General features: G+C 34.5%; 1 protein-coding gene across 7 annotated transcripts in view; it reads right to left on the bottom strand.

The window, feature by feature from the left end:
- sfl (N-deacetylase and N-sulfotransferase sfl) overlaps positions 1 to 22,841 on the bottom strand; it is a 139,628-nt gene that overhangs the window by 2,940 nt on the left and 113,847 nt on the right. For 6 of the 7 annotated variants that reach the window (XM_068774116.1, XM_068774118.1, XM_068774120.1 and 3 more), the window contains 10 exons: positions 21,030 to 21,282; positions 20,777 to 20,939; positions 17,803 to 18,009; positions 16,559 to 16,736; positions 13,863 to 14,108; positions 8,250 to 8,412; positions 5,794 to 5,976; positions 2,877 to 3,097; positions 2,263 to 2,418; positions 985 to 1,101 (listed from right to left, as the gene is read on the bottom strand). In XM_068774116.1, the coding sequence (XP_068630217.1) occupies positions 985 to 1,101; positions 2,263 to 2,418; positions 2,877 to 3,097; positions 5,794 to 5,976; positions 8,250 to 8,412; positions 13,863 to 14,108; positions 16,559 to 16,736; positions 17,803 to 18,009; positions 20,777 to 20,939; positions 21,030 to 21,282 (1,887 nt within the window). The remainder of the gene's footprint in view (positions 1 to 984; positions 1,102 to 2,262; positions 2,419 to 2,876; positions 3,098 to 5,793; positions 5,977 to 8,249; positions 8,413 to 13,862; positions 14,109 to 16,558; positions 16,737 to 17,802; positions 18,010 to 20,776; positions 20,940 to 21,029; positions 21,283 to 22,841) is intronic. The other variant, XM_068774123.1, reaches the window with a different exon arrangement.

The following is a 22,841-nucleotide window of genomic DNA, read 5'->3' as shown; positions in this document are numbered from 1 at the left end:
GATTCATCATTATTATGTTAAGCAGGTTTAGATGCCCGCTCCAAGGTCAAAGCCCGGCCAAAGGTCGCCACGATGACCGGTCCTGCGCTGCCCGCGACCTTGACTGTGCCGTTGGTCCACCAAGAACGGGCCCTATCTACGCTTGATTTCAAGTTTATAAACGTTGAAAATGTCTGAAGCTTGAAATAAAGCATAAATTAAAAGTCTACAATAAAACTGATCATGTATTGGGTTTTTAATTGAATACAATGATTTAACTTAAGTCATGTTATCAATAAAAATGCCGGCGAATAAATAGCTATAATTAATAGGCGAAGACAACATTACTACTTGAACAATAATTTGACCAGAATATTTCCGTTACATTTTTTTTCAAATGCCATTAAAAGAAAATGTAAATTTTATTTAAAATATTCAGTTGGTTTGTTTATTCAACTTCATGATTGACATTTCCAAAAGGTACATAAAGGAAAGTAGACAAAATTTTGTCCGTTAGCGGCCCCACAAAATGTTTTTACGAAATTAAAGAGAGATGTCAAACGGATCACAGCAAACGTTTTCCAACGACGTTTGCATTTTTTTCTTTTATTTTAAACGACGTTCCGTTTGTTGTACAGTTGAAACGAGAAAATGTCGGTTTGAAAACGTTCTGAACATTCTGTGTTAATAACCCGATGTACATTAATAAAAGGTAGAAGAGCGAAAGCAAAGAACAACAGAAGGTACGAATGAAACACAAAGAACGAATGTTTTTTTTTTTCGTTGGGGACAAAAGCATACGGATAACCCGCAATCTGCGCCTTCGAAGCATCTGAAAAGAGGAGCGAAGGCAGTCGCTGCGCTACAAATCCCTGCATATGAATACAGCCTCAATTCAGCGAGTATTCAATAGAGAGAGTTTACGACTGAATATCTTAGGAACTTGACGTTCGTGGCGTCCCATTTTTGCTTATTGTTATTGTTGTGTACGCAATGGGAACTTACCTTAAGTCCTTGAGCGGCTTTGGAGCGGAATCATTCGCCGTAATTATAGTGTGGAAAGTGTAGTTTTTGGCAACTGGATCTCCGTGGAATCTTATGTGTTGGTACCACGAATACGCTCTACGATAATAAATTAAATATTAAATATTTCATAAACGTCTTTTAAAATCGTTGTACCGCGCCTTAGGAATGCGTGCAGTAAGACGGAAGGGCGGAGAGAGGAGATCGGTCGCGCTGTTCCCTCAGTCCGCCGTCAATGCTCATGCTCTTTTAACTCGGACCCCCATCTTGACGCGCTTCCAAAGGCGCAGTACATTAGTTTTTTGGTATCACTATTGGTTGAGTCACGTGTGTATATTATAATTATGCATATAATTAATTATGCAATATATTTGTACATATTTTTTAATAATAATTATTGAATAAACTTAAAAATTTTTAGCTCCATTTTTAAGATCTAAGAATTAGAGGCAAAGGAAAATACATACGTAATAAATGAAGTAACGAAATTGACAACAAGTTATAATGGACGTAGGTATACACCAGCCAGATACAACTCACAAAAATTTTTAAAATGAGTTACGTGTATTTTCTAAACAGGAAGAAACCGAACTATGCGTGCAACTGGATAGGTCACACTAGCTCACTCCAACTTTGAGAGAGAGGACAATCGGGAAACTACAAGAATTTTGTCATCTATTAGCCTTAAGACGAAGGTTTACGACTAATGTATGATGCCAGTAATCACTTACAGCACAGAAACGTGGTCCCTCACAGTCGCTCAAAAAGCCATGGCCGAGGGCTATGCTCGGGATTTCCCTATAAGATCGAATGAGGAATGAGGAGGTGTGTAGACGAACAAAAGTACCCCAAGAGCCTAAAGGATTGTCAAGTTGAGAAGGCAGTAAAGAGATGGCTGCCTTGGTTCTGGAGCGAAGACCACGGATCTGCAAGCTCAGCTTAGACAACCTTCTTAAGTTTGGCAGAGAAGAAGCTGACAGGCAGCTTTCTGTCAGTGCTATTGGAGATACTATACCCGGCAGTAAGCTTCCTGTGGCTGATACGATGATGAAACTCACAGAAATAACCCTATAAAAGGACTCTTGGTAACATTGTCATCACATTTTATAAAAATATTTTCCATCTGTTTGCTCATGAAAAACTCGTTTTTGTTTATTTTTTTACAATGTGGTTTGTATGTTGTTTGCTTAACTGTGACTATTCGTCTATATCTTCAACATGTCTGTAGTTAACTACATCAGTTTCATAAACCTCACTTACCTCTTGGAGGGCGAAATGAGTATGGCAATGATTTTGGCGGTTGGTAGCAGCGCGTGGGCACGTCGCGGGACCAGTTCGCCGTCGAAATACGTTGCGGACTTTTCGAAAGACATCTGGCTTGAGTTACTCAGGCTCGCCGGGAAGAAGTTTAAGTACCTGGATATTTTGATACTATAAAGTGATGAGCATAAGAGCATTCACTTAAAAGTTAGTGACACACTGTATGATTTGTTCCATGTTTTCATTAAATATTTTACTGTTTAAACCAGAAACCGATATTGGCAAAAAAAAACTTGTTTGGTTATGATACCACTGTGAGAGAGAGACGACTCAAGAGAGGTATATACGTAGTATTAATTATATAAGGCGACTGTTCACAAATGATCATGTAATTAAAATGAGGTAGCGTTCTGAATTACAGCTCCTTACTTTTTTTCGACAGTTGGCTTGCACTGACTTTCATTGTGTCAACATTTCAGCGTATAAAAGTCAACATCTATAAAAGTATGTAAAAATGAGAGTGGACATTTGAATTGAATGCAGAATATCTTGTGATATAAATGCAGAATATCGTGTGATGTATAGAAAACTTTGAAACTTGTTACAATACAAACCAATCGAGTCCCTTGAGATAGTTGTTGTTGTTAAAGAACTGCAGTTCTTCGTAAGTAGCAGGGCTGGGCAGGTTGGGCACCAGCGCAGGGTGCATGGCGAGGAAAGTGTACAGCGCAGTACTGCCGGTCTTCTGCGGCCCGATTACCAGCACGCGAGGCAACGTGCCACACCATTTGCTCTTAGACCAAATGCGACGGTGCCGAATGTCGTCGCAAGGGTTCTGAATGATTTTTCAGATATTGAATAAAGATAAAGAAATAGCAGCATTAATAAACTCAATAACAAAATAATATAAAAAAAATTAACATTATTAGGTGGTTTACATACTATTATCACAAGAGATTTCCATCTATGTGACTACACTCATCACGATATATCTGAAACTATAAGGCTTGGAGGCGTAAAATTTGACAGAAATCTTACTTTCGTCAAATAGTGGTCACCTAAGAAGTTACCCAGCAAGAGTGGGAATGATGTATAAAACGATCAAAGACGAATTTTATAAAATTACTAGTCCAGCCGCAAAAGGTAGCGCGGCCACGCGAATCGGGAGGTGACCGGCAAGTCTATACTATGTAAAATTAGGAAAAACTTTTTCTACAAAAAAAAACTTATCAACCGAAAATAACCAAATAATTATATAATGTAAATTTAAATATAGTATAATAGAAATCGAAACTTTTTGCATGTACATACGATACAGTGTTACATAACCCCGCCATATAAACTAAACATATCCGGCAATTGTTCGAGTTGTCGATAGGGTCAATGACAATCCCTTGGGTGCTATTCTGGTGCGCTTAGCTAAACAGTTAATCGATACAATGGACGAAGGTTCAATTGCACACGCCTTGTTGAGCGGTTAATCGATCAAAAGCAACGACCGCCACTTGTGGAATAATTGTATGACACAAACCATCCGGAAGTGATTGTTGATCTGTATGACGGAAAATTATTTATTTATTTAAAATATGGAAAACTTGCAGCAAAAAAATTAACTAATTGACTGATAGACAGTAACAAGTGTTCACTTTTAAGTACTCTTAAACCTATTATAAACTTCATTAAACAAGTACTACCGCGCTAATGAGATCATTTACGATTTGGATTAAAAGGTCATCATCGTCGGTTGCACGGGCGATGAGCTCCGCTTACTGCCACTTCAAACGAACGATTCTTCAAACTACGTCAGGGACTTTGATTCTTCTGCGGATGTCCTCGTTTCTGATTCAAACTCGCAGGGCATTCAATCTCCGAGCAATAACAGACCAGTGACATATGTGCACAAATTAAAAAGTTGTTGATTTTTTTTTATTTAAACTAGATTTCATCTCCAACAATACAACTATAACTGAATTGGTTACAATTTTAATACACCTGTTAACATAAGTGTAAAATTTTCCTAACTTTTTTTTTAAGACTATGATAAGAGAATTGAATTTTATCTGTTTACAATTGCAGGATAAAATGTTGTCCTTGTGGTATTGAGTAAGTTTTTAAAAATTGTTTAAATTACTTGTGTTTCTGGAAACGGAATAAAAGATATAATATCTTTTTAGTTATTATATCTTATATTTCGTTTTCGAAATAACTTTTGATTTATTGCTATAATCATGATGTTCATCTTTACTTACAATAGGAAACACATAGGTCAGACACAACTAAATAATGTGTCACTAATATGATACTAATTACTTAAATGTATATAAATAGGGTAATTTGTTATAAGTGAAAAAGTGTTAAAGATTTGTTAAATATATTTTTATTTCCTCACAGTCAGCCTAAAACTTCAAACCTGTTACTCCTGTTTCCGATCATCCTGTTTGTAGTGATCACTATAAAAACAAAGGGCCGAAAATTTGCTAGTAATCCGAATTTTTAAAACACTTTTACTTACTACAATTATGATATTTATTATTTTGGAAAGTAATCATTTTTAGATGGAGTGTACTATACATTAATTCAGTGAATGACCTATACATTCACCTCATTGAAGCTTTATTTTTTCATGTTTTATTTTAAAGTAGCTTTTTAGTCTTTAGGTCTTTTTGTTTTTGTTATCGTTTGTATGTGTAATAGTGTATGTTATTATGGTAGGAAATAAATGTTTATCTATCTATCATATACGTATGTAATATTGCATAGACACATTACAAGTTCTTACATAAAAAGAAAACATCTTAGTTGCTAGTAGCCACGATTACACAAGAACGCGTGTCAACAAATTACAAATAAAATAAAAACTTTCGGTGCGAGGGTGTCATGTCGTCATTTACGAAAGTACATATTGGCGTATCTCGTTCTGGGAATCAATCGACAAATTGAATCAAGGGCGGTCGTCGGTTTTGTTCGCGCAAATACTATGTTAATAAATCGTCTATGTTATCACATGATGCACACATGATGCATTTGTATTTAAAATACATCGTAATTATTTGTCACCTATATTTGGTATTAAATTATATACATTTAATTTTTAGTTTTGATAAATATATGAAAAAATAAAGTCATAAGGATTTTTGAACATACATTAAATCTTTGTTTTAAAATCTTTGTTGTAACATAATGGTCACTAGTTTAGGTCGGAAGTCCGATCAAAGAACTAACTATCATTGCTGAGCCACTTATGCCTGAACGGTAGTCTAAATGTACGATAATCTATGTAGATTATTTATATAAATAATAACACAAAAAATAAGCTACAATGAACATTTAATTACTTTATTATTAAAGCCGTGCAGCGTAAATTATTTTGTTAGTCAATAATTGCATATAAATAAAACATTAAATAATTACATAAACTGGTCATATCGCAAAATTGTTTTCATTTATTTCTTTCTGCGAGGGGCCAGCAACTTTTAAGAACGGAACTTCGTCAGGTAAGTTAATGTGAAGAATAAAAATGATACAACTTACCCCCCAAAGTGGATTGAGTTCATCGGGTCGCAGCTGGAAGTACTTGTCGGCGAGGGCCAGAGGCGGCGCTGATGCCAGACGCACGTTGGTCCAACAGCGAAGGAATTTCACCACCGACTCGAACGTATAAAGCGCAAGTCGATCGTTGCCGTAGTTCGACATGTGCGTCATGAAGATATTGATCTAGGAAGTTATTGGAAGCTTTATCATCATCATATCAGCTGATATGAAGCTCACTGCAAGGCATAAGCCTAGCCTAAAAATTGCTACGATGAGTAGTTTTGTCCTCTTGGAAATCTATAGGGGAGGCCTATGTCAAATAGTGGAAGTCTTACGGCTGAAATTATGGTGATGTCTGATAGGTGATAGAAGAGTCCATGGCCGTCTAGCCGATTTTCGATCTGGTGTAAAAGAATCCTAACCGATATATAAAAGGGACGAAATATTAGAATGATATCTCTCAATTGAACGATAATTTACTAGAGTTATGTATTTTATTATATCATTTATTAAATATATTTTTATAAACACATTTCATCACAGCTCATAATTGTTTTGGGGCTCCACTATAATACAATTGAATGATAGAGACAGTGTCAAAAGACATGTTTCGTAGTGCGAAGGACACATTTGTTTCATTCTGTACTCAACGGTCTTATTGGTTGCAACTCCGATTGATCTATCTAAGTTTTGTTATTGTTTAATTAAATCGTTTTATTGCATGTTGTTCCTAAAATTAAAGCCAACGCGTATGGCGTACAAGGTTTATATTAATCGTAACATGAATTCTTCCCGAACAATCTTACGAAATGTGTTAATGACATTTTATAAAATAGACTAATTTAATATTTCTTGTTCAGCTTAATAATATATTGTTATAAAGTAATAATAAAATATCACAAGAAAACAACTTCAACATCTTAAGAATATAAAGATACATATAACCTGAACGAGAAAAGAATTGAAAACGTTTATAGCAAAACCAGTGCCATTAAACGTGTCAGCCGACTTGGCAATAAAATCAATGAAATTGTCATTTACGTGTCCACAACACTTGTTACAGTTTAACCTATCCTTTCGAAGTATTTTTCGCAAACACTAATATTGGACGGTTAATAAAGTTTTATATTAGTGGCTCTAAAAGTATAATCAATGTAACGTTTAAATCTATTTGAAATTGTATCTCGGTTTAATAGTATTGAAGCATGATTTTTCTTTCTTAAATAGGTGACATAAACACATATGCAATATCTATATACATTGTAAATTTTTATGGACAAACTTGATAAATATAAATAAACTAAGATAAACTGCTGGATTGAATGAAATCATTATTCAAGAAAGAATTAGATGTAATTCATTGCGCATTGGGCGTGAGATTACAACTTTAATATCTATTTATTTATAACCATTACTTTGTTTTTGATAGTTGTACAAATCCGCTTAACGCAATAAGCTTTTATACATTAAATAAATGATTCTTGTTTTTTCTTTTACATTTTGGAATATAGGATAAAAAAGTAATAAAAACACGTTATAGACATCAAGAATTTAAACAAAAATCCGACAAGTACTTCCGCTAATGGATGGTGTACGAATGACTACGCGTCACCGTACTTTTGACATTTTAGTAGAGTAGGGACACCATTCGTCGCGTACAAAAACGGATTAATGTTGCTGCAGGACAACATTAGTTTGATTTGGGTTCGTCCAAAATCAATATATCATGTTGACATGGATATGGCCGGACTAATGTATCAGCGCGATCGCCGGGAAAAACATTTCAAGAAGCGAAGGTGTCATTTTATATAAAATAATCAATTTACGTTACTTTGTTTTTTGTAACAAATATTTTCGACTCTTTTTTTAATCACTCAACACTGAGTGTTTTTTATTACTTTATGTCACTCTATCAGAGCACTGTAAAGAGAAAGAAAAACAATTTTTTCATCCATGCCACAAAACTGTTATTAAATAAAAAATTTTTTTTATAAAAAATACCACGAAAGGGGCCTTTTGCTCTTCGCACTATGTGTATGTCGGTTACATTCGACCGTCTACTTTGCTAAATACATAGTGTGTAAATTTTAAGAACAACAACATTATTTACCAAGAGAGATATTTTTTTAAAATTAAGGTGATATAGCTTGTTTATTACATTATTGCTAAAGCCGACAACATTTTAAACATTAGATAATAAATTATATTATAATTATTAGCTTTTATGTATAGCTCCTAACAAAATATACGAGAAAACTTAGTCAAGACCAAGATTGACCAAGACATTATAATTACATAACTATTTTTCGTTTCTGCTGTTATTTTCCCATTAGAGGTATATATTTTGAACATAAACTTACAGGCTTTAAGAATGAATCATTTTTGGTATATACGGTTTTGGTCTCAAATGCATGAAATCTCAACAGAGAAATGAATACACACATAAGTATACTTACAGGGTTATTGATGACTGTTTGAAATAATTCACCGCCTTGGATTGAGCGGTCGAGACGCTGTCTTCCACCAGGATACCTCTCCAGAAGCAACGTGTGAGTGAACAGGCCGCAAGTCTGTCGCGGGAGCACCATAACGTCTCTGTGACGAAACCCTCGACGTAATCTACATAAAAAAGAAATTATTAAATAACTGTAAAAGTAAAAACTTTGCATTTTCACATATCAAATACCTCGGAGGAAGTTATTAGACAGTGAGTGTACTTCATAAATAAACTAACTCGCTTTTATTAGGATTCATTTGGAGAAACATTTTAGTTATGTATTATCTTTTAAAAAATAACACATCTTGTGCTAGAATTTAAATAGATAATAATGAAGAAATTAACGTATGATAATTTAAATGAAACATATGCTACTTTAAACGAAAATATTGAAACTCATTTAAAACATTATCACAACTTGTCCCACATTCAACGAGTCTCTGCTGTAGGTCAAAGAAATGTTTCCGTAAAAGCTGATTTCTAGATGAGGCAACATTCCATTGCCACCCAGCTATCTCCAGCACGCCTTTTTTAAAGGGTTATTTAAAGAGTCACGCCTACATCCATAAACCAAACACGCTACTTCACTACTACAGCTAGTACTGAAAACAAAAATCAGCGAAGAAATGTCGGTGATCTCGCCTTCCTTTTGGCAACGAGCATCTGTAAATTTCCGCACTCGCTTAGAAGAGTGCAAAAATGCAGCGAGGAATATATAAATGTTTAAGTCTTAACAAAGTTGTTAATTTTATTGTTATTGAAATATAATAATATATAATATTGTTATTTATATTATCTTTCATTGAATAAAAATGACTCAATAATAGTAAATGGTTATAGGTGTAAAAGCTTGTATAGGATTGAATTTATACTTAATTTGCTGTTGATTAGGTATAGTGTACGCTATTAAAAAAATTAATGGTTTCCGAAATAATAAAAAAATATTTCGATAATATAATACAGTAAAAATAAAATAAAGTGAATTTGTTTATATAATGTTATTTTTTTCCAAATCAATTTCATCCCCTTAAAAGTAATCCCCGTACGTTAAAACGCACTTTTGCGAACGTCTTTTCCAGTCAACGTCAACTCGAAACATCGGAATAGTCTTCTTCAGGTGAAGACTTTAAGACTTTTTTCGATTCGGTTTGTATCTCCTCCGTCGTGTCAAAACGGCGCAGTGCTCTTTTGAGTTTGCTGAATAGCTAGAAGTCGCACGGAGACAAATCAAGCGAATATGATGGTTGCTGATCGATACCAGTCGAGGTTTTGACGCTTTTTTTTAAAAAAAAATAAGTGTTATGACAAAAATTAACGATTAACATAAATAAAACTACTTGTAACTCGGAAATAATTGAACCTTTTGACAAACAGTCCTACCAGCATAGAAAAAATTACCTGTCTAATTACTGCCCGGGAGTTTTAAATGACAGTTTCACCTTACATTTTGATCACAGAATAGTAAAAATTAGTGAATTCATGTTTTGGATTATTACATATTAAAATTAATTATTGTTTACTTTGTATACCTGCAGAACTTGTACTGCTAAAAGTCATATCTGACGTATTCCAACAGAAAAAAAATTGTTTTTGTAACATGTTTCACAATGGTCACTTTATGCATGGTGGTTGGACATAGGTGTAAAAGCTTCTAAGCTTTCAGGTGAAAAATGCCTACACTCAGTCCTTTGAAGTTTTTGAACTCTAACCAATCTGTATATCAGATATGTAAACGGCAAATAAACCATATCTTTTTTGTTCTATCCCACGACTTTCATATCTTTTGTGTCTTGCCGTGAATATTAGTAATTAGTGCATAGTGAGTGGTTTAAGAAACTAGCGTAATAACTACACCAGCTTAAATAAAGGCTTCAAAAAAAGGAAAAAATAGATTTAGTAAAATCTAAAAGTTACCTCTAAATTTTCTTGTAATATTCTTTAATATTTACTGAGAAAAATAAGCGCTTTTTCAGTGATAATTTATTTCCTAAATATAGCGCCACTTTATGACTGTAATAAATTTAAATTAATGTAACATCGCAGCGTGTCATTTTTTCACACGGAGTGTTATTGCAAACGATTAGAATATCATCTCATTAAATTGCTTTTGGGGGGATTACTTAAGGTCATTTTAAAAGATAAATTCGTTAACTAAATGGACGTAAGCTATGTATTCGTTGTCTTAACCCTTAAATGGTCAATTTTAGTTTCACGTTTGAAAAAAATATATTTGTTAATAGACATGTATTACAGCCTAGGAAAAATGATTAAAAAAATCTAGACATGAATTTACTATACTTTTTTTGCAATAATGTGAATGTTGTTTATAAACTACATTGCGCATTAATTGAGATTTTGCAAGTATGGGTAAAATAAGAGCGGATATTGTTTTTGAAAGTATTTATCTATATGCTTCATTATGATATTTATAAAAACAATTGCTTTTTTTCGTATCACATAAAAATACACGACATTTTTGGGACATTTTGAATGTAAAGCCTGAACATTTTGGGAATTCGCACCTGCTGCTTATCCAGCTAAATTACCCAATGACATGTCTGATCCAATCTGACGTCGTGTTTGGAAATTTTATAACTGTGGTGTAAATCACCTAGGAATTTGTTTAGGATATTTTTATTTATAATTTCAGAATCGGAGATTAGTTTCTGGGCTGCGTATAAGTGACTTTGTTCTACAATTTAGATTTGATGTAAAATAAAATGTAAAAAAAACATACGGCTTGATACAAGACATCAATGTTTCTGTTATCTGAGTTTCTCCCCTAAAAATAAAGCCAGTCTTCAGCAGTAACAGCAGGTTTTGTTTGCGCAAAACCAGAAGTCGTCTAGGAATCCCGTGTGATTTACTTTAGGGTGCTGCTTCTTCGGGTTCCCAAATAGGAGGGTCTGACATATTTTTATCGTTGTCGATTACGAGAAGAGGATCAGCATCCACTTCATCAGGCTGGGCATTCTCACCGTCATCACTATTTTCAAGGTCTAGAAGATCATCTCGAGCGATTTGATAATAGTGATCTTCATCCTCTACTTCGGAGTCTGACCCGTCTAAGCTATCTTCTGAATCTTCAAGAGTTTCTAAATACTTTGTAATTTCGCTTTCTAGTAATCTCGGCATGGTAAAAACAAAAGAAAAATCCTTCACCAAACAAGCATTTATTTAGCAGGCAATGCGCATTGTAGTTTTCCAACAACATACCAGATTTTGCCCTATTCGACTATAGCATCAAGTGATTTTCAATGTTTTACAACGTGAACATGTCAAGCATATAAAAATATATTATATACTTACATGATATTTTATCAAAGTCCAAACACAGCTACAAAACTTAGTTCCGCGCCACTAGTAAAGTTTTCTTCAAAATGACATTTGACATTAACTTATTATCAATGCTTATAAACATTGGATAGTGCTAACATTAAAAAATGTACAAAATTAGTTCAGAAATAAGAACTAGTTGTCAAAATTAACAAAAAATTAAAAGAAGATCAATTTTATCTGTGGTTTTTAGTATGTTGTTTAAAAACAACAATGTCCATTTAAGGGTTAAAATTACGAAGCAAAATGTTTTCATCGAAGAAATAATATTAATATTTCCAGCAAACATTTAATAAGAAAGAGGTAGTTGTGTATGAAATATGACGATATAATAGATGCCGTCGCAGTGTTTTGTAATTTAAATGATTTTCTCTTAGTAATTGAATTGTATTAATATTTCTAATTACAACATCTTGTGCAGAACTCATTTCGCTTGTACTTGCTTCTATCTTACTTTAACCCGTTCTTTTAGCCGATTACACTAATTGCAGTGCCCTTGCGGCTAAAACACATTATGACACTCCTATTTGGCACGAAATAGGCTGTAATGTTTTCTTTGGCACTACAATTACAAGTTCTGCTTGGTTGGCACTGGTATACCGGCTTTGATGAGGCAATCCACTGAAGTCGCTTTGTTTAGATCACTTCATGATCTCCCATATTTTTGGGTATTTATTTATCTAACAAAATTAACATTTTCTTTAAAAACATCCAAATCACTATGGTTATGCTGAGCGGGTCATCGGCGTGGAGGGCCGTGGCCTCTTTCTGTGAGACTGTCATGGTCCAGAAGGAGGTGGCATCGGCAGAGGACAGATCCCGCTCGGAGACGACGTCGTCAGCGCAGGGACGCGCCTCGCAACGATCCTCCGGTGAATGGTGCTCCCTTACCATAAACAGGGCCTTCGGAGTCGCGGAAGTTTAGGGTGGGGGCCCTAAATTCCCACTAGCTTCGGCCACTCTAAGGGTCTCGGGGGTAGCGTGTACATGCATACCCCGGGACGGGATATCGAAAATAGTACGGCGCGAGGGAAGACCGCGGGGCGATCCCTGACCGGGAGATATCGCGGTCCTCCGTATAGCGCAGAGGGCAATTACCGAGGGGGTGGGGTTAGTGGGTAGGAATCCCATATACCCCTGTCCTCCCCCCAGAGGCGGGACATCTTGAACGTCCGGAAGATTTCCCCCCAGAAACCAAAAAAAAAAAGGACGTCTTCGTTAAAAGTCTGTCGAAATGAAAACAACAAAAACATATGTAGAAGTCAATATCAATGGCACACAGTGATTTCTAATTTATATATATATATATATATATATATATATATACATATATATATATATATATATAAATATAATGTTGTCACTGTTATAATGTTGTCACTTTATTGAGCATACAATCTTAACCTTTCATTGAGTCATCGTGAATTATCCAGAGAATTTGTGACGATTTGTACTGCGTACATTAATTTTTATTTATTCAAGACACCGGCAACTCTGTCATCTCATCCGTAACTTCACTGCCCGTATTCAGTTTTACGGGCAATTTTTTATGTAAGTCCGTGGAATGCCTTCACTGCCGTCTTGTTTCCTGTTTCCACAAGAGCTGGTTAACGGGACCGTGACTTTCTTTATGATTTATTGCCATAATTGTTTTCGTTTGCCGTAAATATTCATTAATGTTATAAACGTTAAATATATAATAAATAATCGTGTCTGCATAAATAATACTTAACTTTAAACGTTTAATTAGTTTTTGCATGGCGTTATGGTTTTTATAGCACATGAAATGGAAAATTATGATCTATTTGTAGTTGCATGAGTTTTAACAATAACTGTCATACTTTATATTAAAAATATATATTTTTTATTATGTCAATTGGAGATGTGTTAATAAAATAAAAGTAGTTGTTTGAATGGTTAAAATACTACATAGTAAAATCGTAGCAAGTCATAAATTCATAAAGTTTGGCCTAAATCTTCATCATCACCAAAAGACATAGGCCTCCCTCAAAGATCGCCACGATTTCCTATATTTGTTTAAAATAAATCTTAAACAGTCACTGTATAATTTTATTAAATAACATACGCATTCATTAGGCTAATGCGTTTTCCTATTCTAGACTACTTCGCTACTTCTCGCCGGGCAGATTTATAGTTGAGCGCTGTTTTGCATAAAGTAAAATAACAAAGAAAGAGCGTACTGCAACAGAGTTAACCGTTGATTATGAAATTTTACCTGGCCGGTCTTAAATGTGGATATTCCTCGGTGCTCGTTACTTTGACGTCCCACACTTTTCTCCAAGCTTCGTACAGGGGCTCGTGGACCGGGTACACGCCGGAGTGATGCGGCGACACAGAGTAGCATGAGTTGGTCGGGATACCGTGCTCCATCGCAAACTGTTTGTTTAACATCATCTCTGCTTCCAGTTGCGACACGTTATTGTATAAATGAGGCTGCTGGTGGTTCCACATGTGGCAAAACCTGGTGACGAATTAATATTTTTAAATACTTTTTTTTTTACAATAAACAATTTCTATGCTAGTTTGGAATTCGTGGCTTTTGCGCTTTGGTAGCACCACGTATTATTGCCTGTGCCTTACTAGACCGTTACATGTTAAATAAATTTGACTATAAGCTAAGTAACAATAAAAAAAAAATCGTAGTCTAAATAATTTCGCGAGGTTCATTAAGAAACTTAAAATTTCGTTCCAGAACGAACTATAAAATTGTAGATTACGCTATTACATATTCATTGTGTAAGTTCGATATTTTTTTTAAATTAAAGGTTAATAGCCAACCCAATTCCGGGATTGGCTAATTAAGTGTCAGCGGGTAGGCTACTTAGCGTGCACAACAGACGGCCGGTGGCCTTAAGGTTCTAGAGTGTGGAGACCTCGGATCGGCTAGCGTAGCTTAAGACGTCTACCCACAAGATAGATAGATGAACTTGTTTAGTTCGTCAGAAAACTCTCGATGTATGCCACCTCGAACCGGTGTTTTTGGAAATCTATGTGGAAGGCCTATGTCTATTAGTGGATTTCTTACGGTTGAAATAATTATGATAATGGTAATAATTCATTTATAAATAACTTTGATGATTTACGCATATGCGTACATCATCATCATGCCACCCCATAGACTTCCACTGCAAGACCTCTTTAAAAGATTTCCTTTATGTCCGGTTTCGAGCGGTACGAATTAAGGGACTTCCAGCGACCTAGACTACGTCGACGGTCCAACTACTTGAAGGCCTACCTCCAGTAGAGTAGATATAAATTACCTACCGCCTACCGCCGAGTAGATATAAATTAAATTAAAACAGAGTACTTTGTGTTATATGAGAAAACATGATGTAAGAAAGTAGTATATTTGCAGAATGTAGTTTCTTTTTCCAAATGTAAAGTTTTATTTTGAATGTACGTATGATATAACAAGATATTTACGATGTATGCTCGGTAGTCTATACAAGGGTCATAGAAATATTGACTTGCCTATCGTTAACTATAATAACTGACATTTCATCACCTGTACAAGTATTTAGTAAATAGAACATGACGTAAAATCTTGTAATTTTATAATCGAATAATTTTGTATTTATTTCAGATGAAGCAAATGGTAAACGTTCTATATTAACTATCGTTTATCATGACCTTTGATACAAAACGGATAAAGTCGGAATGATTGATGACCCAATAGCATGACGATAAAAGCATAGTTATTATGCTAATGTTAATAGTCGTGAACTCTAAACGCTCAAAGTCAATACAAAAGGTGAATCTTTCGTCTTAAAGTAATTATAGTGGTGTACCTTCAATACTTTAAAAAAAAATAAAAAAAAATATTAAAAACCAAACTATCATTTTCCATCGTTGGTTTTGCTTTTACCTAAATGAAATTGCAGAGAAGCTATCTATCTATATGTTTTAGCTCGGTCGATCTGTGTCCATTCAGTGGTATGGATGACCCGATTTCGATGCAGTTTTTTTTTTAATCACAAACTTCTATTTGCAAGAAAGTTGTTTTCTTTTTTATGAAAATCAATTCTTGGTTATACATTTATGGTTAGGTCTTTTAGTAATATAATATCTAAAGTCATTTTTTATTTAATACGTTGTACGTTACGTGAAAAATCGAGTATTTCCATATAGGCCATGTGCCTCGCCCGAATCAAATAAGCCACTGTGATATAGTTACAAAGAATAAGAAAATAAAAGAAGAAATGAATATAAACGTAAAATTTAACGTAAATGCATAATGTATAAGAACGCAAAAAGACAAAAATAAAGTAATACAGGAAATGTAATACATGTAAAATTCGGTGAGGGAAAGCGAGAAAGTAAGGTGAGATAAAAACGGAACAAAGAATCAATAGGAATGAAAGAATATGTGAGGAATAAAAGAAGATATAATAATTAACTTTAATATGTAAACAAGATGAGGATGTAAATAAGAGAATTTTATTAAGAAATTATTATTGTTATAATAATCCTGTGCACCCAAGACAGGGGAAGTGCGAGAGGCCCCCAAAAACGGATGCCATAAAAAAGATCCAATTAAGCTATCGGGGTCACCCTTGAGTCGCATGTAAGGTTCATCTGAAACTTCTTCCACGAGCCACATATTATAATTATTAAAGACAATGTACATGTAAAAGAGCTTCGTGGCAGGGGTTTTAAATCTAATAAAAACTTTTAGTTGTTAGGCTTTTTGCTATAGCACTAAACCTAGAGGGTAAAAGTCACCAGTATCTTATGTAAATAATAAATTTTATATACTTTAGAATTTATTTCTTAATTATGACAAATCTCTGATTTTGTTTTGACCCAAAAGGAGTAGTACGATACGTACGTAGTGGCTCACCGGTAGGTACATACGTAAAATCATAAATAATTATTTAAATCCTGCCTGAAATTAAAAGGCGCTGTACGTACCAAGTAAAATGTTCCCTGTTCCGCAGTAAGGCATCATCGCCACGATTCTCGAGTGGCGTTCCGTGGTGATAGTATTTGGCGCTGAAGCCGAGGTTAAACCGAAAACCGGCGACTAGTCGTTGTAAAGCAGATTGCGAAGCCAATAATGCTGACACATCTTCTTCGTGAAGTCGGGTACCTGTGGAGAAATCGATGTTTTAGACTGGAAGACTTGATTTATGTAAAGGAAATTGCTTAAAAATGCATAGGATTTACATGGGTAAATGTGTAGCTTATTCGCAGTAAATTAATATATGGTACTCCTTACACAAATATCACTAGTTTCAGAAATAATAAATAACGTGATGATAATATGACAAGAAAAAGAGTTTTCTCAGTGCAGATTACTGCCTATAAAAATTAATTGTTATTTAATATCTATCTCTGGAGACTGTATCGTCAAAAGTTACTTGCCTATACCATTCCTTTTGAAGAAATAAAGTAATGTAACATTTTTCAAAGTGATTAAAAATAGTGTAAAATTTTTAATGTTTTTTTTGTTTGCTAATTTCAGTACACAAATCAATGCAATATATTATAACCGTTTTACATTAAAGTCTAAAGAGACATATTCAAAATTACGTTGGGTCATGGTTACATAACATGCTCGATAAAGGTTCGTAAAATATTAAACGAAGCTTAAACGTATACAGTTTGTCTTTGCCGGGCTAATAACAGTTTGGTGAACTCCTGGGTTTTTAAAACTGGACTTAACAACTTTTCAACACAAATAACGTCTACCGGACTTAAAATAAAAGTAATAAGGTAATATTAAATTTCAAAGTCTTATAAATAAAGTCTGTTAGTTTAAAGTATGAGAAATTATTAAAAATTCTTAACAATTTAGTTTTAAGCTACCTTTGAAGGCTAAACCTCCTTTTTTATCATCATAATCATGTAAACCGATAGAAGCACATTGCTAGCCTTCCCCCAAATATTGCCACTCTTGCGCTGTCAAGCGACTTCCACCTAGATCCACCTAGTAGAGGTCTACTCACACCGCTTCTGCCAGCTTGTGCTTCTCATTCGAAAACCTTTTACCGGTTGTACGAGCGATGCAACCGATGGCTTCATAGATTCCTGTGACCTTAACTAAGTCGTCGATCCACCTAGCGGGTTATTATTACAGAATTACAACAGTTAACATTATTACCACTTTAGACAAATTTGTGAATAAACCACCAATCTCAAAGCATGTTCAATACCTCTTTCACCGACGAAAATGTCATCGATATCTACTAGGATCCATCTCTCCAGACTCAGGCTCAGCTGTCCGTGACTCAAATAGCTCAAGGCGTCGAGAAACAGCAGTCGATGCAACCAAAACTGCAGTCCAGATCCAAACAGCACTCGCTGAACGCCATCCAATCGGCCATGATCTTGTATTACTGTCGCCAACGGTACCCGGTCTTCTGTGCCAAGTAAATAATTAAGTTTCTAAAAGCATTAGTATTACTTTACTACTACTACTACTTTACTAGTAAGTCGTAAATGTATAAATAAGCTATAGTAAGTTAAGTTAATAGGCATCTTCGGGACTCTTAAATCAGGACCTACATTCAACAGGCCGGAAGAAATTTATATTAGCAACATCGCTGTTTAATAAATATAAATAATAATTTTCATTTAAATATATTACGTAAATAAATCATTAACTTTCACCGGTATGCAATAAAATAATACCTTTTTTTGACATACATTAATTGACTTTTTTATTACTATATTTGCACTTGAAATAACAAACGCAGTATTACAATAAAAAAAAACTTAATGTTACATTTTATTTTACTTTTTCTCAATCTTATATTAAAACTAACTGTCCGCCACCCACTACGAGTATATAAATAGTGTCTTTAAACCCCATTGTGAATGGAATTTTATAAAACCCATTCTTAGCTGACCTCTACTGTGCAAAAGTAATATTACTACCATATATTGGTCTTAAAGGTTTGCAATGTGAGTTATGCACGAAACCTGCACGACATAGTCAGCGTCTGTATGTGTCCGTCAAGATTAAAAAGATAGTCTAAGGCTAATGAGGGGAACTGAATATTACCAATTATATTAAGACGGATAACGTGTTAGAATTATTAATCCTGTTGGGGAAATCAATTTACACGAATACTTAGCGCTCCAGATTAAAATGGATTTAGTAAGGATTAAGGTTCTAGTCGTAATTGCCAAGGCCTAGTTTTATACAATTGAAAAATATTAAAGTTATTTTTTAAATTATAGATTCAGATTTCTATACCGGATATATTTTCAAGAAACTAAGAAATAAAAGTATAAACATCGGTATAAAATATGCAACAAGTTAGTGGACAAAACAATTGCCACAAAGAAGGGACATATCAGGTATAAATATTGCCGAAGATTAATAGTATTTTAATACAGGAAAGTTAACGTATTGTGAGAAATCATTGAAAAATATCTTAAAGATTGTATTGAAATTATTATTAAATAGAGATAAAACAAAGGAGTAAATATGGAGCTTACCTATAGAATCATTCGCACAGTCAATATCATAGGACGCTGATACTTAAAGATCCTAGAAATTTACAAGAATTTTCAAAGCAATTTAATTGACTTATGTATATAGCGATGTTTAATAGCTCTTTCTGTCTTAATACGTCAATTTCTAACAGCTTTGAATTCAGCTCATTTCAGTCCACAACGATCACATTTATATTTACGCAATAATTATTTATTACCAAATTTTTTCGAATATTATCGGTAGCTTACGAGCCAAGCGTTTAACTAACCATATTCATCAATAGAAATAAAGGTATGTGTCTAACTCCTTTCAATTCGAGAGTAATTTCATTTCGTAGAAATGCTTATATCTGGGTTTTCGCCTAACATATAAGACGAGCTAGATTACGTAGACGTAAGTTGTGGTTTTCAATTGCAAGTTTTATTTAATGTGAGATCAAGTTGCAAGAAGGATGGCGTAGACAGCAACATTGGAAAACAATATATTTCTGTGTCTATGTTCAAGTCAATCAGAATTAGAAATATTTCGTCCATCCCTATAACGTTACGAGCTATTTTACTTTGATCTGTGATATTTATTAAATTAGCAAACACAAACTTTCTACAATTTAATGTGAATTTATTTCCTTAATAACCACAACTGAAATATTATTCAACAATGAAATATGTAAAAATACGGATTGCAAACATGTGCCGCGTAGAGTAAATCTAGATTCATAAAAGGAAAAGTTGCGTTTTCGCTCAGAGAGCAAATCTCTGGTGTCTAGAATGTTTTACACCTATGTTATATGAAATCGAACGCGAAAAAAACTTTGAGTCCGAATATTACTGATTGTAAGAGCCTGTTTTCCCGACTTTTTCAAGTTTAGGGAATATCGTTAAAACAACGAATGAATAAAGAATCACATTTTATGTGTTAAGGAATAATCACTGTTTCATGAATGATCAGGAGAAAAGAAAAAGTAAAGAAATAATGAAGGTTTTCTTCTGTAAATGAAAAATGTGAATTTTCGGGTAGGTCATTTCAAGAACTATCTTTGCCTACCTTTAAAAACATTTTCCATTAGTTACACAAAATTAATTTTTTCTAATAAATTCAGATATTCTCTTTGTAATTGGGATGAAAACGCCATCATGTCATCCACTCACACAGAACCGGAACTCGAAAGCAATTTAGTAGCAGAGAGGTGAAACGTTATCTTTCCTAAACTATTCACTGTTGCACAGGACGATGTCTTCAAGCTCACTGGAGCCGGCTCAGTATCAACGTAAACAACGAGTTCATCACTTAACTTCGGCTAGCCGATGAAATAGCCATAATGGTTGAGACCACAACAGCGAATATGTTTCTCAGTTGAACTTAAAACAAAACGAAAAATAAAGAGCGATGTTTGCTTTGCTGGCATCACTAATATGATTTTGATGAATACGACATACTTCCAATATAACACAGTTTCCAATGTTTGATGAGGTAGTAAAGAAGAATATTATATATTACAAGATAAACAATGCTTCATGTTATTAATTAATTAGTATCATTAAATAATAAGTGGCTGCACCGAAAGTCAATATATAATAGACTATCCGCGCACGTTACATCGACATATACGTAATGTATTCCGCAATGTTTTAAATGTTTAGAAAGTGCTTAACAAGTAGAAAGGTTAAAAGGTTCGCAATGCTCACCGGTGGATCCGTATTCATTCTGTCTTACAGCCCAAGCAACGGGTTCGTAGGTGGAACTGTTTGCCCTGAACACCGTCCAGTGGTCCCCGGGCAGAGCGCCCCAAGCCGTCTCACCCGCACGAGAGAGTCGTAGTACTGGCGATGCGGGGTTTAAAGTTGCATCCTGTTGTAATAAAATCCTAATTATATTAAAAGAACTTGATAAATAAAAGAGGTACTTATAATTTTGGTATGAGCCTGATAAAAACTTCACCTTAAGTCTGAGATTAGTATGCATGAAAAGTGGGAAACCCTTCAGCTGTGCTCCAACGAGTGTTTCTTCACCAGGAGTCGCGAACCCAACAACGCCAACTGAATATTCCCTGCAGTATTTATCAAGGAGCTCCCTGTTCCACTTGTCCATGTTCGCGTACTTCGATAGCGACTCGAAGACTATAACGCCGTATCGTCCTTTGTCCAGGGTGGTGAGAACGGGTAGACTTTTTCCCGCGACCTCAACCTTGTACCTGAAATAGTGGTAGATATTAAAAAAAGTTGTATTATTTCACAAAGGACATGTACAACAGTAAAGAAAGGATAATACATGTCCCTCCAATATAGTTTCCGACTTATGGATCGAGAGATCTTACCATCCACAACTAAACGGAGACAGAAAGAAGTTATCTTACTTCGATTTCAATCATAAGGTTAGCTACGGAGACTCGAAGTCCGGATCTATCACTCGAAGCTGAGAAGGGTTTATACTTGTGCGAGTTCGATACCTAGATCCTCATAGATTTTTGCAGACGGACTCAAAGGAATCTTTTCCCAGCGTGGAGTCGAGAATTCGAGAAATGTGGTACGTTGGATTAGCTAAAGTCAATTTAAATCTGTAGATAAGAACGTATGTACTGCGTTAGTTAGAAGTACATTTTAACTTATAAAGTAACAACAAGGATATCCCTTTTAGACAGCCTATAAAGACAGACATGCTGTCAACAAAAATTAAATTGTACATAAGCAGCAAAGTGTGCTTCAAATAAATAAATCAGAAAAAAAAACGTTACATGATTTTGTTCGGGGTTTGGTTTTATTTAAAGATATGCGTTATCCACACCACGACCTGTGGGTTCGAGCGTCGCATGTTAGCAAAATATCTGTTAATTTTATTGAAATATTGATGATTAATCTTGTTATTGAAACGACATCCGAAGGTATTACGTACGCGTAAAATTTAATATTTCCGGTGCGAGTTTCCGTCCCACGGCGGCACTTTGATCGTCGGGATTACCGTAGCAAATTTTTTCAGTTGGAAACGAAGGAAGTGTACAAAATAAAACAAGGAGTTCTAAGGCGTTTCTTATTTAACAACTTCATTTGTAAACTTCCTTATAAAGGCATAGAATGGTACATTTCGGAGAAAAATCTAGTAGGTATCCCATTTTACCTTTCCTCGAAAAATCATATTTACATATAAAAGGTTACACGAAGTAAACAATACGACAGGAAAAAATATCTAATTTATTCAAATAGATCGTCAGTGCGTGAGAACGTTTAAGGGGATTGGCTAAATAAATGGAATGTGTCGTGACACAGCCAAGAGTAATTTAGTACTTCAGAGGAGAACTTATGCTGACATACGTGTAAACCTGGGTACTTTAGCTTTTAGAATGTATATGTTTATATGTAGGCGTGTAAATTATGTTCTCTGGTATCGAAATTAAGAAAATTGTAATTGAAACCTAATATTTCAATTACAAAGACATTGATAGTCATAACAAGTTCTTAAGAACTTTTTCCCTAAGTTTCCCCTGGTCGTGAACGTGTAGGCCACAATCTTTCTCTGTTCACAAAACTGCTTAAATATTCAGTACGGAAATATTAAGTCCGTTTAAAAGAGAGAATTCATTTCAAGGGCGATCGTCCAAGACGTGGGCTTTTTTCGTAGCATTAAACGTTCCAATGACTTTTTGATGCACAATTATCAGTCACGAAATTTTAATAATTAGCACCTTAACACAACCTAATTAAATAAAAAAAAAATAATCGATATATTACTACTTAGTACTTTAATTATAACTTTAGA

The sequence above is a fragment of the Battus philenor genome, unplaced genomic scaffold, assembly GCF_028537555.1.
Source record: "Battus philenor isolate CCGP_79_NKW_IND1 unplaced genomic scaffold, ilBatPhil1.0.hap1 SCAF_7, whole genome shotgun sequence".
Taxonomy (NCBI): Eukaryota; Metazoa; Arthropoda; class Insecta; order Lepidoptera; family Papilionidae; genus Battus; species Battus philenor.
This window is presented reverse-complemented; position numbering and strand designations above follow the sequence as displayed.